The sequence below is a fragment of the Malaclemys terrapin genome, chromosome 2 (assembly GCF_027887155.1).
Source record: "Malaclemys terrapin pileata isolate rMalTer1 chromosome 2, rMalTer1.hap1, whole genome shotgun sequence".
NCBI lineage: Eukaryota > Metazoa > Chordata > Testudines > Emydidae > Malaclemys > Malaclemys terrapin.
In genome coordinates, this window is record NC_071506.1 from 100,777,198 (window position 1) to 100,794,283 (window position 17,086).

At 42.2% G+C, this 17,086-nt stretch overlaps 1 protein-coding gene across 3 annotated transcripts in view; it reads left to right on the forward strand.

Moving 5' to 3' along the window:
- The window catches only part of ZNF236 (zinc finger protein 236), a 191,491-nt gene that overhangs the window by 46,886 nt on the left and 127,519 nt on the right, over positions 1 to 17,086 (forward strand). For 2 of the 3 annotated variants that reach the window (XM_054020455.1, XM_054020456.1), the window contains exons 8-9: positions 10,367 to 10,438; positions 16,138 to 16,341. In XM_054020455.1, the coding sequence (XP_053876430.1) occupies positions 10,367 to 10,438; positions 16,138 to 16,341 (276 nt within the window). The remainder of the gene's footprint in view (positions 1 to 10,366; positions 10,439 to 16,137; positions 16,342 to 17,086) is intronic. The other variant, XM_054020457.1, reaches the window with a different exon arrangement.

The window sequence follows — 17,086 nt, forward strand, 5'->3', positions numbered from 1 at the left end:
TCCAATAACTTTCGGGCCTGATTTATTTCAAATTTGCTGAGTATCATTAACTTCAGTTGGAGTTCAGGGTGTGCAACACTTTTGCAAATCAAGCCCCTCATATTCTCCTCTTATGACAGACATCAGTTATGGCTCCAAGAGTAGTCATCAATAGTCTTCTGTCAAACTGGGAGGATATGTCTAGTGGACTCTTCAGTGATCTGTTCTGATCTGGTACTATTTAAGAGTTTCATTAATGACTTGGATGAGGAAGTGGAGAGTATGCTTAAAAAATTATGAATGACACCCAAGCTGGAGTACTGGATTAGAATAGTTTAATCTATGTTAATTAGAAGGAATCTCCTTATTCCCTCAGAGTGCTTGGGAATCTTCTGGCATTGGGACCCAAAATAGATTTTTTTAAAAGGGCATGTCATGCCCAGCATCTGCTCTGGAATTGGATGTATGCATCTGGTGCCCAATATGCCTAGGCAGCATGTGCTCCCCTTCACCGTCTACAGTGTGTAAGATTTTTGCCCAGGAGTCAACAGGAACAGCAGTTAAGGCTTCAGGCCACTTGGCCTTCGAAGGACTGAAGGTGGGCAAACTACCCTTGGGTCTGAATTCTGCATTTTGTCTGGAATGGCCCACTTCTGTGCCTAAGAGGCAGTTAGCAGCATTGGCTCCAGCTGCTATCAAGGGTTCAATTAGTGGATCTCTTCAACCCAAGAGCAGGACCTCTGCTACTAAACATGATTGCCATCTGACAAGGTCCCAGTGTCTAAGCCAACCTCAGTGCCTGCTTACCTTTACTCCAGTGATTAATTTGGCACCTACTCCTGTCCCAACCCTTGGAGTTACTGCCAGGGAGACTTCCCTGGCTATTCTGGCACCAAATTCTCCTTTTGGGTATTGGCATAGACTCTTCAACTGGCTGAGATCTCTGAAGGACCCCCTTCCAAAAGGAAGGAAAACTGCAAGTACTTTTGTGACAGATTTATGTTACCAATCTGCCTGGGCTTTCAGGTGATCAGGGAGCTGGCCTTGGGCTGCAGTTTCGTTCCTTATCTTTGAGCCTAGCTGAATTGTCGAGTTAATCCGTTCCTTTCTCCCTACCTCGGCCTCTTGCAACCTGCAAAGGAATTTTTCACTCCACACTCACGCCTTCGACCCTTCCCAAGATACTTTCCCATGCATATGTAAGTGTTAGCAATATACAGTGCTGGTGTTTACCCAGGAAACCCCATGGTGGGGGGGAGAGGGAATTTTTATTGTGACTGTGACACTCTGACTCTGAAGAGCTTTGAAAAAGAAAAAGTAGTACCACCACACTTCCTCACCTGGTCTGGTGCAGGAGCCCTATGTACTGGTCTTTGCAGTTCATTTCCTACTATTATTGGCACCAGAACAGCATATTTAGCCTCTTGGTGCTTATGTGCAAAGGGTTTTCCCTTCTGAGAATGCTTTGGGCCCTCTCCATGTCATTGTGCATAAGCACCAGACTCCAGTGCTGATTCTGGCTTCTTCTCTGCCTTGTTGTCAAGCTCTGGTGCTCTTCCTAGTCCACCGTGGAGGTTCACACCTTTGCATGAATGGTACAGAGCACCACTGAGGGGGCTTTGAAAATTCCCTATGCCATACTCTACATGAAGACATGGGAACTTTTAACCTCTTTCTTAGCCCTTCTCAGATATTGGGCTCCTTGAAGGACTTGATGCAGAGTTCTGTGTGGTTACAAATGTGACCCTACATCTAAGAGTCTTTTCAGGTTCTGACCATGGCATTGAAGTCTCATCATGTGAAGTCTAATCATATTCCAATAGATCCTCAGACTTCCACCCAAGAAATCTTATGCCCAAATAAATTTGTTAGTCTCGAAGGTGCCACAAGGACTCCTTGTTCGTTTTTATTGTGGAACTGGTTCATTCTCCATCAGATAGAAATTTCAGCAATTTATCTGCCAGACATCCAGAACATGACTGGAGACACTCTGAGCTCCCCTTTCAGTTTCATCAATAGCAGCTGCAGAGGCAATCCTGTTACCCTCAAAGATAGCTGGACATATCTGGAAGGAAGCACACATCTCAACCTTGGAACAGCACCCTACTACATCAAAGCAGTGCTCAGTCGAGAGCAACATATTCATTATCAGGGATCTTCTTTTTCTTCTTCACCTCCATTTGGAAACAGACTGTCTGATTTCCTGGGTGCGTGGAAAGCCATCACTACCGACAAATGTGTTCTAAGCACTATGGAACTGAGCTACATGTTACAGCAAAAAACTAGATCTGCTTCCCTTTCCCCTTCACTGTCCCTCACCAGGATCCTTCTTATGTTAGTGGTTCTTCCCCACTGCATTGGAGGAGAGATTTTTATTTGAAATGTTTCCTTCACAGAAATCAAAGTGTGTGTGTGGGGGGGAGGGGGGGAATGCTGGCTAAGGCCCATCTTAGACCTACAAAACTTAAACAAATACATAAAGTTTTGTACGATATCATTGTCATACTTCATCCCATCACCCAATCCTGAAGATTGGTATGCTGCTCTCGGTCCTCCAGATGCCTGCTTTTGTGTGGGCATTCATCACACCAGAGGAGGTTTCTCAGATTTATTGTCCTCCCCTTTGGTCTGTCATCAGCTCCCAGAGTGTTTATCAAATGCATGGCTGGAGTAGCTGCCCTTCTTCACAGAATCGCTAATCAGGTATACCCCGATCTAGATGATTGGCTTATTTGGTGGCATTCCAGACAACAGAAGGCATCAGAGCAATTCAGATTCTATTTGACCAGCTGGGCCTGATTATACAGTCACTTTCTGGTGCAGAGAATCGAGTTTATCAAAGCATTGCTAGATTCAACATCAACAATGGCATACCTTCCTTGGGTCAGCTTTCAAGTGATCTTGGAATTATGCAGTTTCCTTCAACCTTATCCACAAACAATGATGAGAAACTATGCAACTTTTAGGACATGTGGCCACTTGCATGTAGGTGACTCAGCATGCCAAACTATACCTGAGATGTCTTTAAGGCTGGTTAAAATTCATCCACTGTCCATTAACTCACCCTCTGGACATATTAATTCACAGATCTGCAAGTGTGCCATCTTCCCTGAACTGGTGGAGAATCCAGTTCAACGTCTCTTTGTCTCTCCTCCTCCTTCCTTTCCTACTATGATTCTGGTTATGGACACATCTTCCTTCGGTTGAGGTGCACATCTGTGTCCCTTGCAAGCTCAAGGTCTGTGGGCAAACAAACCATACACATCAATGTTGTATAATTGAGGGCAATTTTCAGAGTTTTCCTGCCAGGTTTTTCTCAACCAGAGAAAGGACAAGTATGTTCAAGTACTTACAGACAATATGACAGCAATGTTTTACCTGAGGGGGAGGGGAGAGAGGAGGGGCAGATCAGCTTGACAGCCACCTGACAGACAGTCTTTCTGGAATTCTTGCATTCAGAATTAAATAGGGCTGTCGATTAATCGTGGTTAACTCACGCGATTAACTAAAAAAAAAATTGCGATTAATTGCTGTTTTAGTGGCACTGTTAAACAATAGAATACCAATTGAAATTAAATAAATATTTTGGATGTTTTTCTACATTTTCAAATATATTGATTTCAATTACAACACAGAATACAAAGTATACAGTGCTCACTCTATATTATATTTTATTACAAATATTTGCACAGTAAAAATGATAAAAGAAATAGTATTTTTCAATTCACCTCATACAAGTACTGTAGTGCAATTCCTTTATTGTGAAAGTGCAACTTACAAGTGTGTGTGTGTATTTATATTTTTTGGGGTTATGGAACTGCACTCAAAAACAAAACAGTGTAAAACTTTAGAGCCTACAAGTCCACTCAGTCCTACTTCTTGTTCAGCCAATTGGTAAAACAAACAAGTTTGTTTACATTCATGGGAGATAATGCCGCCCACTTCTTATTTACAATGTCACCTGCAAGTGAGAATGGGCGTTCACATGACGCTTTTGTAATCAGCATTGGGAGGTATTTACATGCCAGATATGCTAAACATTCATATGCTGCTGCATGCTTTGGCCACCGTTCCAGAGGACATGCTTCCATGCTGATGACGCACGTTAAAAAAATAATGCGTTAATTAAATTTGTGACTGAACTCTTTGAGGGAGAATTGTATGTCTCCTGTTCAGTTTTATGCAAATTCTGCCATATATTTCGTGTTCTAGCAGTCTCAGATGATTACCCAGCAAATGTTGTGCATTTTAAGAACACTTTCACTGCAGATTTGACAAAACACAAAGAAGGTACCAATGTGAGATTTCTAAAGCTAGCTGCAGTGCTCGACCGAAGGTTTAAGAATCTGAAGTACCTTCCAAAATCTGAGAGGGACGAGATCTGAAGCAGAAGTCTTAAAAGAGCAACACTCCGATGCGGGAACTATAGGGTTACCATTCATCCGGATTCCCCTGGACATGTCCGGCTTTTTGAGCTAAAAATAGCGTCCGGGGGGAATTTTGTAAATGTCCGGACTCTCCTCCCCCCCTCCCCCCCCATGCAGAGCGCTCGCCTGCCGGATGGTGCCACTTACATGGGGCTCCGACAGCCAGAGAGAGCCTCTCCTCCTCTCCCCTGCAGCAGAGATCATTCCCTCCCTGCATTCGCAGATTGCCTCCGGCAGTCTGGAGCTCCTCCTTCACTGCTGCCCACCGTGCCGGGACGAATGGCTCAGGCCGTTCCTGAGCAAGCTCACAGAGACATTAGACGAAGGCCAATAACAAGGGGGCCAGGGGGGTCGGAGAAGGGGCAGGGAGGTTCTGGAGGGGGCAGTCAAGAGATGGGGGAGGGGGGGCTTTTTTGGGGGTGGGGGTGTGGATAAGGTTTTGGGCAGTCAGGGTACAGGTAGCGGGTAGGGTGCTGGGGGGCATGGGGGGGGTCTTGGGGGGTAGTTAGGGGACAAGGAACAGGGAGGGTTAGGTAGGGGGTGGAGTCCTGGGGGGCAGTCAGGGGCAGGGGTCCCAGGAGGGGGCAGTCAGGGGACAAGGAGCGGGGGGAGGGTTGGGGGTTCTGAGGGGGGGGAATGGGAAGGGCAGGGGCGGGGCTAGGGCAGGACAGGGGCGGGGCTCCTCCCATCCTCTTTTTTGCTTGCTGAAATATGGTAACCCTAGGGAACTACAGAACCCAAACCATCAAAAAAGAAAATCAACTTTCTGTTGGTGTCATCTGGCTCAGATGATGAAAATGAACATACGTCGGTTTACACTGCTATGGATCATTATCGAGCAGAACTGCTATGGATCATTATCGAGCAGAACTCGTGGTCTAGATAATACTTAGTCCTGCCATGAGTGCAGGGGACTCGACTAGATGACCTCTCAAGGTCCCTTCCAGTCCTATGATTCTATGATCAGCGTAGATGTATGTCCTCTGGAATGGTGGTTGAAGCATGAAGGGACATAGGAATTTTTAGTGCATCTAGCACGTAATTATCTTGCGATGCCAGCTATAACAGTGGCATGTGAACGCCTGTTCTCACTTTAAGGTGACATTGTAAACAAGAAGCAGGCAGGATTATCTCCTGCAAATGTAAACAAACTTGTTTGAGCGATTGGCTGAACAAGAAGTAGGACGGAGTGGACTTGGGAGGCTCTGAAGTCTTACATTTTGTTTTTTTAAGGTTTTTTTTTTTTTTTTTTGTACACAATTCTACATTTGTAAGTTGAACTTTCATGATAGAGATTGCACTACAGTACTTGTCTTAGGTGAATTGAAAAATACTATTTATTTTGTTTTTCACAGTGTAAATATTTATAATAAAAATAAATATAGAAGGAGTGCTGTACACTTTGTATACTGTGTAATTGAAATCAATATATTTGAAAATGTAGGAAACACTCAAAAATATTTAAATAAATGGTATTCTATTGTTTAACAACGCAATTATTTTTTTAAATTGCTTGACAGAATAGACATGTGCAATCACTTGGGTGCATACCCGTACTGTAAGTGTTTTTAGAGATGTGTTGTACATGCCCATTCTACACCCTGCCGTCCTTTCCTCTGCTTTGAAGTCTGTTAGGTTAGGATTCAGTGTGAAGGAGCTGAGGGGACTCTAGGGCAGCTGTGCATTTTATTCTCTCACCTGGACACATGAGGAGATACTTGTTGCATGTGCTTCCCCGATGGGTACTGCTCAGGAAAACTCTCCGGCTACAGTGCACTTGGTGTGCACAAACCTGAAGTGGAATAGATATGTGCAACACATCTCAAAGAACAACAGTTACAGTAGAGGTATGTAACCATTTTTCCTCCATGCCCTCCCTTAATCTTCATCTGGCATTCTTTTACAGTACCTGGTGCTTGATTTCTATTACTGAGTTTTGGAGATCACCCACAATGAATATTCCAATCACTTCTGCACCAGGTCCTAGCTCTCGCTTTTTTCCTCACTCCCTTTCTTCTTAACTTTCATGAGACTGTCTTCCTATAGAAGGTGGACTCTCTGCTGTCAAGGGAATCCATACAAGGAGTCTTCCTAATCTATTGAGAGCAAAAAATTCCTGGTATTTCCTCTCTCCCCCCCCCCCCCCCCCCCCATGAAGGTGGATGGTCTAAGACTCTTTCTGGACTCAGAAACCTGAACAGGTATTTAAAGATATCAAAATTCAGGATTCTCATCTTTAGGAAGAACCACTAGAACAGGGGTGGCCAAACTTACTGACTCTCCGAGCCACATATGACAATCTTCAGAAGTTCAAGAGCTGGAGTACGCCTGCCGGGGCTTGGGGCTTCAGCCCCATGGGAGGCGCCTGTTGGGTCTTGGAGCTTCAACAGGAATGAGGCTGAGTCCTAGTAGACGTGTCCCGTGGGGCTGAAGCCAGAGGTGACATGAGGTCACATAACACCCCCATGTTTTTTGCCAAGGTTTGCTGGCCCTGTTTAGTCACATGGTGCTGCCAAGCCCCCTCCCTGCACTGCAGCTGCTGGAGCTGGCAAGAAGGAAGCTGTGGCTGTGGGGAGAGGCAGCAGCAAACAGTTGGGAGCTGCAGGGAGAGCTGATGCTTTTGTTGCTGCCTCCCCCGGGAGCTAAAGCACTGGTTCCTCCCTGCAACTGCCTGCTGTTTGCTGCCGCCTCTCCAGGCGAAGTTAACACCTGGAGCTGCAAGGAGGGGGCACTGAAGGGAAGACGGGGGGATGTTCCTGGGGAGGTTCACTCAAGCAGTTGCGGGGGGCAAACTTTAAATTGCGGCCCCCTCCCCCCTCAGCAGACATCAGTCATTTCTGGCAGAAGACCTAGCCCCACCACTCTGCTGCAGGGCAGAGGCCCTAAGTCTGGTAGGCAGAGAATGAGAGGACGGAGCATGGGGCTCCACGAGCCACAGTTTAACTGTAAAATTGCCAAATACGTTTCGTGAGCCGCGGTTTGGCCACCCCTGCAGTATAGATTAATGAGATTCTTCTTGGGAGGTAGATGCTTTTGAATTCAAGGTTCTTCCCTTTGGGCTGTCAGCAGTCATTTTCACCAAATGCCTAGTTACAGTGGCATCTTATCCTCAGATATTAAGAAATACCTCTGCACATACTTTTATGAATGGCTTTTAAAAAACAAGACAAAACAGGACTTGATATGAGCCATTGCCACTACTGTAAGCCTGTTCCACTCATGAGGCTGCAAATAAAATGGAATAGTTTAGTCTCTGACTCTCTCACAAATAGTATTTTATAGATGCAGTACTGAACTCAGTAGAAGCCAGGCTGTTCCTTCCAGAGGAAAAATTTGCTAGCATCCAGCAAGTGTTCATCACTTTATGAGCATATTCAGAGCAGACTCGTTACTTTTTCCTGTGGTTCATGGTCTCATGACATCATCAGCTTACGTGACTCCTCATACCCGACTGTACTTGAGACTTTACTACGTTGGGTAGCATGACACCAAATGCTGAACATAGGCTTCCTGTAGACATTTGTCTTTGATGTAGCACCAGTGGAACTATCAACTCACCTGATGCAAGTCCAGGGACAGTGTTCTGCAAGGAGTGGCCTTAACCTTCTGTTCCTAACAACCATAATCATCAGAGATGGCTTCAATTTTTTTAAGTGACGTTTACCTGCAATTTTATCTATACTCTGTCTCTCTAATTCTCAAATATTACTTTGATGCATTTTGAATTCCAAGGATTTGGGAAAAACCAAACCACCCAAACCTAGTAATAGCTGCTTGGTTCTAAAAATGACCATAGCAAACGAGGCTTGTCATATTTTGTCTCAATCCAGTTGGATATCTAATGCTCTTAGCATGCTTGGGGGTAATGTTGGGATAGAAATTGAATGTTAGAAAGCAGTTTGTGAGAGGAATTGCTCAGATAACAATAAAGGCAGCCAAATGGCTTTTTTGTTTATACAAGTTATAACATTATTATTTAAGATCAAGGGATTTACTTTTCTGTTTTAAACAGTGTGAATACTGTTTGAAAAGCATATTTTCCCCTGCAACTATCATGTTCACTTATCTTTTTGGGGATAGGAGTTGATATTCATTCTCTCTCTCTTATTTTTATATTTACACCCACACCCATCTCTCTCTGTTTCCTTGGACTGTTTGTCAGTATCCATCTGTTGTTCGATTATAAGCTCTTTGAGGCAGGGACCATTTTTTGTTCTTTGTTTGTCACAGTGCCTCATGCAGTCGGGTTCTGCTCCTTGACTGGGGCTCCTAAGCATAATGGTAATGATAATTAATAGTCAAACAAACAAGTAAACAAAAAAATCCATGCACACATCCAACCCAAGAAGCTTGCTTTGACATTAAATGCAACTGTCTGGTTACTGGAATATCTTAGGACAGTGTTTCTCTTTTCGTGCGGCCACAGCCGCCTGGGCGGTGATGGGGAGGGGGGCAGGGACAAAGCAGCATCCCCTCTCCCACCCTACCCTCCTCTGGAGCCACAGATGCCAGAAGAGAAGGCAGCTGATGTGAGTTCCCCACCTTGCCGAGTGCAGTGGGATTTGGGTTTCCAGCTTCAGCCCTGAGGTGGTGGGATGACTGGCGCCATCACCTGGTTCTGTCCCCCAGCTCAACCCCACCCCAGCCCCCGCTGCCTCCTCTGGCCCTGGGTTATGGCCACATAGTGGCGGGCTCCATCTCTGGCTGAAAGGTTTCAGGTTCTAGCTGCGGGGATCCAGATCCAGCCCTGGCCGCCCAGTGGTGGCGACGGCGGGCAAACCACCCCCTTCCAGTTGCCCCTGGCCCCTGCTGCATTCTCCAACCCTGGTTTCAGCCATGCACTCCGACCCTGGCTGTGTGGTGGCGGTCACCGGGCTCTGGCCACCGGGCTTTGGGTTCCGGCTGTGGTGCCCAGCCACGTGGCAGCGGGTGCTGGCCATGGGCTCACCAATCCACCCCCATCACCTTTGGCCCCTGTTGCCTCCACACTGATCTCCTCAGGGCTGTCCTTACCCATACGCAAAGTACGCGGCTGCGTAGGGCAGCAGGAAATTTGGGGCACTGCAGCAGGGCTGGGCCTACACTCAACAGTGGTGCGAAGTGCAGCTACCTCCTAGCTAGCTAGCATGTCTGCTGCTGTGAAAAATATTAACAAACGTACAAATATCACTTTTCAAAGAAGCACTCTTATGAGCTAGCAAGTCTTAAAAAAAAAAAAAAAAAAAAAAGAAGCAGCCAAAAAGGCAAAAGAAACTATAACAGCAAAAGACAAGAACAAGTAGGTCCAGTAAAGAATAGAGGCAACTGTACATTATTTTTATTATTGAGTCTGCAAAAAAACCCAACCCAAAAAAACCCAACAACCTTATATCAGTGTTCCCTCTAATTTTTTCCATCCATGTGCGGAAAGAATTTTGTTACGTGCACTATATTGAGATAATGTGCGGATGTGCGCCACCAGCAGAAACTAAAAACCTAGATATAATATATATTTTTAAAAAATTACTGTAGGGATAATTACTCCAGCCAGGACAGGTTAGGCATTTTAGAACTCTACTCAAATAATTAAATTTAAGCATAAGAGAGAAATAAAGATTATGAAATGCATAGACCAGTCAATAAACTAAAATAACACACGGTGAAAGAACTAACAACAATAGTGTGTGTGTGTGTGTGTGTGTGTGTGAGAGAGAGAGAGAGAGAGAGAGAGAGAGATTAAGTGAGTGAAGGCTCTTCTCTACTTTCTATGGATTGATGCTGTGGCGATGGATCCACCAGGGGTTGATTTAGCGAAGAGATTCCTGGAAATCTATCCAACCCTTGAAGTGTCTGTCTCTTTTACTCTAGCCGTGGTTTGATGTTATTGAAAGCTTATTTGTAAGTTTTACACTTAATATTAAGCGATATCTTTTTTCATTTAATACAGTAGCTTACTGTCTTTGCCATTCTTTTATTTGTAGGATCCTGTGGCCCAGCCTCTAATGACGTCTCCTGCTAACCTGATGCAACCTGTTGATAATAAATGGAAGAATGTAAGTATAGAGATTTTCTTAATTTATTTGTGTCAATACTAAGATGGCAGGCATGTTAAAAGGGAATTGCAGCTTTTAGAACTTTGCAGACATTTATTAATATTATGTATTAACAAACACACAGTTCTCTGGAAGGTGAGTTGATATTTGATTAAAGGGCCTTATAGAATGCTGTTCCCAATTTGTGAATGCAAATCTGTTAATGCTTGTAAATGGTTAATTAGGACTATAGCAAGTCAATTCATAAACGTTTCCTGATAACTGCATACACAACTCCATTCAAAAACTCTTGGAAAACATGTCAGATACCCCACTCCGTTCCCTGTAGGGCAGGTAAGATGATTAGTGCACCATAAAAGGGCTCTAAAAGCATTAGGGAGTGCATCCATTAGGGAGGACTCGTGCAATGTGGGAACTGTGGAAGAGAACTTCAAGGCTGCCTTCCCAGGACTCTAGCAAACCCCAGCATAACAGCTGGTGGCAGAAGGTGTACTTTGAAATGCTTTTTTAATATATACATACACACATTTTATAATTTAAAAAAACCCGACCTTCATTAAAGGCAGTTGTCTTTTAAAATATATTACTTTTTTTTGGCAAATTTTCACTTGTTTTGTTGACTTTTTCTCTATAAGCTCAACTAGCTTTGTTTGGTGGAAAGTGAGGAAGTTATAAATAATCAAGAATAAGTAATGTATATACTCGTTCATTAGCCCATTCGTTTATAAGCCGACCCCCCAAGATGGTTAGGTAAAAATATCAAAAACCATATGACCCTTTCATAAGCCGACCCTATATTTCAGGGATTGGCAAACTTTGGCTCCCGGCCGTCAGGGTAAGCCGCTGGCGTGTCGGGACGTTTTATTTACTTGGAGTGTCTCCAGGTAAACAAAATGACAATGTATTAGATATTCAATTCAATGATTCCATAGAGTTTAAAATCATCAAATTTTGGTGTAGACCTGTTTGTAAGCCAACCCCTGCTCTTTGATGCGTCATTTTTTTTACCAAAGATATTTGACTTATGAACGAGTATATACAGTTGATTACCTGAGAGGAGAAAGGTATTGTTATAGAGAAGAAATAAAATTAGGACTTGAAAATACTTTCTTAAGAAGGATATTTTAGCTAGAATGCTTTGGAATACAGCATACATAGTCCGTTAGGTTTGCAAGTGACATTCCTTGTATATTTTGCATGACAGCTTGGTGCTTAAGAAAGACAAGGGCTTAGTATGAATAAGACGCAGTTGTCATGTATGTAGATGCCAGATTATTCAAAAGCTTTCAAACAATACTCAAGGCGAAACTTTGCCAGAAGCTGGGAATGGGTGACAGGGAATGGATTACTTGATGATTACCTGTTTTGTTCATTCCCTCTGGGGCACTTGGCATTGGCCACTGTCAGAAGACAGGATACTGGGCTAGATGGACATTTTGTCTGACCCAGTATGGCCATTCTTACGTTCTTAAGTGGTCACCCATTTCCCCCTCTTATCATTAATCGATAGGAGAAGCCATTTCTTATGCAGCAAGTGATTAAGCAGTCAGTGAGCACCCTGGTGGTCTGAATTTACACTGCTTCTAGCTTTTGCTGCTTCCTCATTATGACAGAGATGTTGAGTGGGTGCTCCAGAAAGAAGCAAGTGTACAGAGAAAGGAGTCAGCTGTTTAGTAACTCAGCAACCAGAGCAAAATCAGCGAGCAGGTGGCTAGCAAAGACTGAGTGGTAGAGATTGAGGGGGAAAATTTAGTCTACTGTACTTTTTTTCTCGGGACTTCATCCCCAGAACAATTGAGGGCAGGTATTTCAGCCACATAGTCACCTGCTTAGCATTGCTACTGCTATATGCATTTGCTCTTGGTAAAACTGTCAGAAGTGCGTTATTGCTGATTTTTATATGTTATTACCTACAACTGAAATTTGAAGTCCGTGGGCTTCAACACTCAAAATTGGGTCTTAAGTCTCTTAGGCTCTTAACTTGCATAAGCACTTGTGAAAACTTTTGTAAATATTTTGCTTTCACTAAATGCACTTTTTTTTTTTTTTTGTAAATGGTACAAACCCTTGTTGATTAAGGGTCTGACAAATACAGTTCTTTCCTATTTTTATGCTAGGACAGAGTAAAAGTTGTTTTAAAAAAAAAAAAAAAAAAAAAAAAAAAGCTAAACAATACCTTGCTTTTTTGTTCTTAAAAGGAATGGATGGCAGATATCTTTATTATGGAACAGTAATAAAATATTTGGCTCTTTGTGGTGTATTATAAGTTGGATACATAAGCATTCCAAGTTACAGCCTGGAAGGAAATCTTTGTCACTTTTATAGATATAATGGGGGAACATTATGGAAATGGTAACTAAAACTTTTCTGTGGTTTCATTGAAACATTATGACCTATGTTTGAGCATACACAACACCTAGTCTGATGTGTAGGTGCACATGCACACACATGCTGTCTAAATAGGTGTAAAAGGGTTGTCAAATTGAGTGTTTCCCCTTCAATATTATGTTTAGCCAGCCCTTCAATGAAGGGTTGTCCTCCTCTTGCTGGAGAATGGGCAGGTTATAGAACTGTCAATCTAGGACTGCTTACTCCTCTAAGGACCTCTGCTATATTCTACTCCCAGAAAATACTATTTCTGAAGTTGTTGCACTTCTATATAAAATTGTTTTCTGTGGTCTAACAGCAGTAAGTACAAAATGAAGAATATGTGTATTGTTGTTAATCTGTTTAGACAGAGTTTCTGTCAAATTGAGAGCTGAGCAGAGATCTTGCCATCCTGGTCCTCAACAAGATGAACAAAGATAAAGTGTGTGTGTGTGTGTGTGTGTGTGTGAGAAACCGGGTGACAAATATCTCTTCTTGTGAGTGAGTGCCAGCTCACTTTTTTAATGTTGATTCAGAACTATTCATCCAATTCCAAGTAGGGGACTACAAGGTGAAACAAATTTTTTTACCCTAATTATTTGGTATCATCACAAAATGTGAAGGCAAGGTCTTTACCCCCATCAGGTCTGCAAGAGAGTGTTTTAGCTATGGAAAGAGCCATGGAGGAAAAGCTTTTCAAAATGGAAAACAAAATTACAGTGAAAGATTAAGTAAAATTCATCCTAAAGCCACTTTGGTAGTATGCAGAGAGGACTCTACTTAGCGCACCTTGAAGCAATAAGGTGGCTTCTCATTGCTTGAGGAACAGAAGTGAATATTAGCCTGTGTATGCCCAAGAACAGAACTGCATGGCCAGGAAATGTATGTTGCGGAATCCTTGTTAAGGAAATAAAAGAAAAGCTCTCTGAGTAAGAATATATTCAAGTGGTTTTCAACCTGTGGACCCTTGGGGGTCTGCAGACTGTCTAAGATTTTCAAAGGGATCTGCACCTCCATTCAAAATTTTTTTAGGGATCCACAAATGAAAAAAGGTTGAAAACCATTGGTATATTCACAGGACTAAATCTGCAGTGAGGGGAAAAAGTGGATAAACCCAATAGATTGTCAAGTTAAGTGGAAAGAATAAGGCTAGCCACCCTGTTTGTTTTATTCCAGGTTATAAAAAGGAAAAATAAAATTAGCTGAAGAATGAGTCCTTGGATTTCTTTTTCATCCTTCTTTCTAAGGATGAAGAAGAAAAGAAAGAGGGAGAGAGCCAACATGGGTGGAGAAATTTGATTTTTAGACTTAACAAAAATTATTTTCAGCATTGTACTTTGTTGTTCTGTTCAAAAGTTATTTAAATTTTTGGAGTAAAAAGAGATTGAATCAAAGAAGTGAAGAAACTGAAGAAGGCATTACCTATATAGTTCAGAGAGGAAGTTTTATGATCCATTACTTTCTAGTCTGGAACAGTTTATTACAAGGAGAACGAACTTCCTCATATAAAGGCAGAAGATTGAAGATTAAAACAAAATCAAAAAGATAAACCTGACTTGTCTGAAGAATGTTGCTGTAATATGACTAGTTTCTTTTTTTCTTTTTTTTCTTTTCTTTTTTTTTTTTTTAATCAACAACCTTGTAATTGTTATTGAAGGAGATTTTCCAAGGGACTTGGCATATAAAGTGAGGGAGGCTTTTAAGAAGAAAGCAATCAGTACCATGTGCCTCTTATTCATTTAGACCAAAATATTTCTGCAAAGAGCTGAAGAATGGATCCCCAGTAAGGATACATCTATAAAATTAGCTTTTGGATCACAGCTATATTATTTTTCTTTGTGGCAGGTGCCCACAGGTACTCTCTTAAAACAAACAAACAAACTGCAGATGGCTTGCTGGCAGAAAATATAGTGGCTCAGCTATAGTGACTGAGGCATTGTAAAACTGAGAGCCAAGTAAGGTAATTGTTAGCTTCTGCTGAATACCAAACTGCCAGATAAATAGAAGAGCACCATCTGTCATCAGGAAGTGATAAAAGGTGGTCTCCTGCTTAAAGCAAATGACAGGGACACTGGACATTTGCAAAGCACCCTAAGTATGAAATAATTATATTAGAAGTAGTAACTTATTCTGTACAATACAATAAAAGTTGTGAAAAACGTGGTAGAGATGGGAACAGATGGCTTACCTTTGTTGGCCATTTTCCTACAATGGAGGATTGGTTAAGGAGGTTTGTAATATAAGGCAGCCTTTTGGGCAGACTGCAGGCAGAGAGCCTCAGTTTCCCCTCGTGGACTGTTGAAATAAAATGTCACCAAGGTTTTTTCTTGGTCAGAAATATCTCTCCTTGGGGACTGGATATATTAACCTAAATAAAACTTCAAAGAAAAATCAAGATCCCAAAACAAAGTCCACCCAAAAGTTGATACAGAATGAAGGTTTTGCTTCCATACTTTGGTAGACCACTCCAGGCCCTGTGGGACTGGACTCTCAGTCCTAACTCCCAGGACTTTCTGCTGGAGTCTGCTCACTCCTAGCAGTTTCTGATCCCTGAGCATTCCCCCCTGCTTACAGCTTCCTGCTGATCTTTATAGGGAAATCTGCTGATTTCTCCCAAGTGTGGCTTCTTAGTAATCAGGGTTGGCTGTCCCAGGTCTTCCATCCCTGTTACATGGTTTCAAGGGGAAAAGGGAAATTTGTCTCAACTGTTGACTTTCTTTCTCAGCAATATGTCTACCAATATGATGATACACTTATTCACAGAGTTTATTTTATATAATTTGTTGACTGTATTACTAAGTCACACACATATACAATAGTCTCTGTTTCACAAAGGCTTAACAGTTTGTTTAACTGTGAAACTATGTATCACTGAGGCATCATTACTGTTATTAAATATTCTAGACAATTTACAAATATACTTAAAGTATTTTTGATAAAAAATAAAAGCTTTTTGAAGTAATTTTTGTGATTACATTTACTTTTTTGTGTACCCTTACCTGCAAAATTCAGTAGTTCAAAATAGGTCACCAAGCTGTATGAATTGGTGAGGGGACAATATTTTATCATAAACTTAATTCAAGCTGTAAGCTTACAGCTGTAGAGCTTGGGAAAAACTCCTTCTGGAAGGAGAATAGAGGAGCAGTCCTTTAGTGGAATCAGCAGTCCTTGAATGACAGCTCTGTAAACTTCCCAGTCTTACATGAGTGGACATCCTCACAGTGGACAATTAGCAGACGTATTTCAGATAAAGAAAATAGACTGGTAAGTCAAACTTTCTTTATACGTATCTCTTTCATTTTCCTTTACAAATATACCGCTGTATATTTCAGGCCACACATTTTCGGTCTCCATTTCTTCAACAGACAGAAAACCAAGTAACTTCAGCTGCAGGTCAACAAGGGCAACAGGCTGTAACAGATGTCATCCAGCAGCTCCTTGAGCTGTCAGAGCCAGGTCCAGTGGAAAATAACCAGCCCCAGCAACCTGGCCAGCAACTCAATATTGCAGTAGGACTCAATCGAGACATTTTGCAGGTAGGGTGTATTTACATAATAAGTAGTTTAGCATTCAACAGTGTCTTTGTAATTATCCTTCTAGTGAAATCAGCAGTTGATTACAACAATAAGGTGTTTGTATGCCTGAATTGACTTCTTTGCCTAATGGGAAAAATTGAAATAATGAAAATACAGTGTGCAGAGTGCAGCAAGATGTTTCTTTGGCCCCATTATGTGATCAGATTGGAATGCAATAAATACTAGTTGGAAGTGAATGACACTAAATATTTTTTAAAATTAAGATTGTCCTTTTGTTTTTTCTGTGGTCGATGGACCACTTCTGGCATTCAAGGATCTAAATTGTGGCCATCCAGGATGAGCATGTTAAGAAATTTTCTATTTGATTATGAATTGAGAATTTGTTCTCTAAGCTGCACCCTGTGATGTTTAAGCTGGAGTATTTGGATCAACCGCATTGCTCCAACTCTCTCTCAAACCCATTGCTGTCCAATTGCCTCTTAATGGTTCCTTTGTAGCGTCAGGGGCTCAGTTGGCAGAAAGGGAACAGAACAGGGTAGAAAATATTCATCTTAAATATTGGTCGTGGCCCCTTGATCTTTCTCAAATATGTTCAGTCTTCAAGCTGAAAAGGTTGCACACTATTTATGTATTGGTCTCTCTTCTCTTGAGCATCAACCAACCACACTATTCATCTGAACCCCTTTTTGAAACATTCAGGCCTTAATTCTGCAATGCACGGTTATCCCTGAGCAGAGCCTTATCA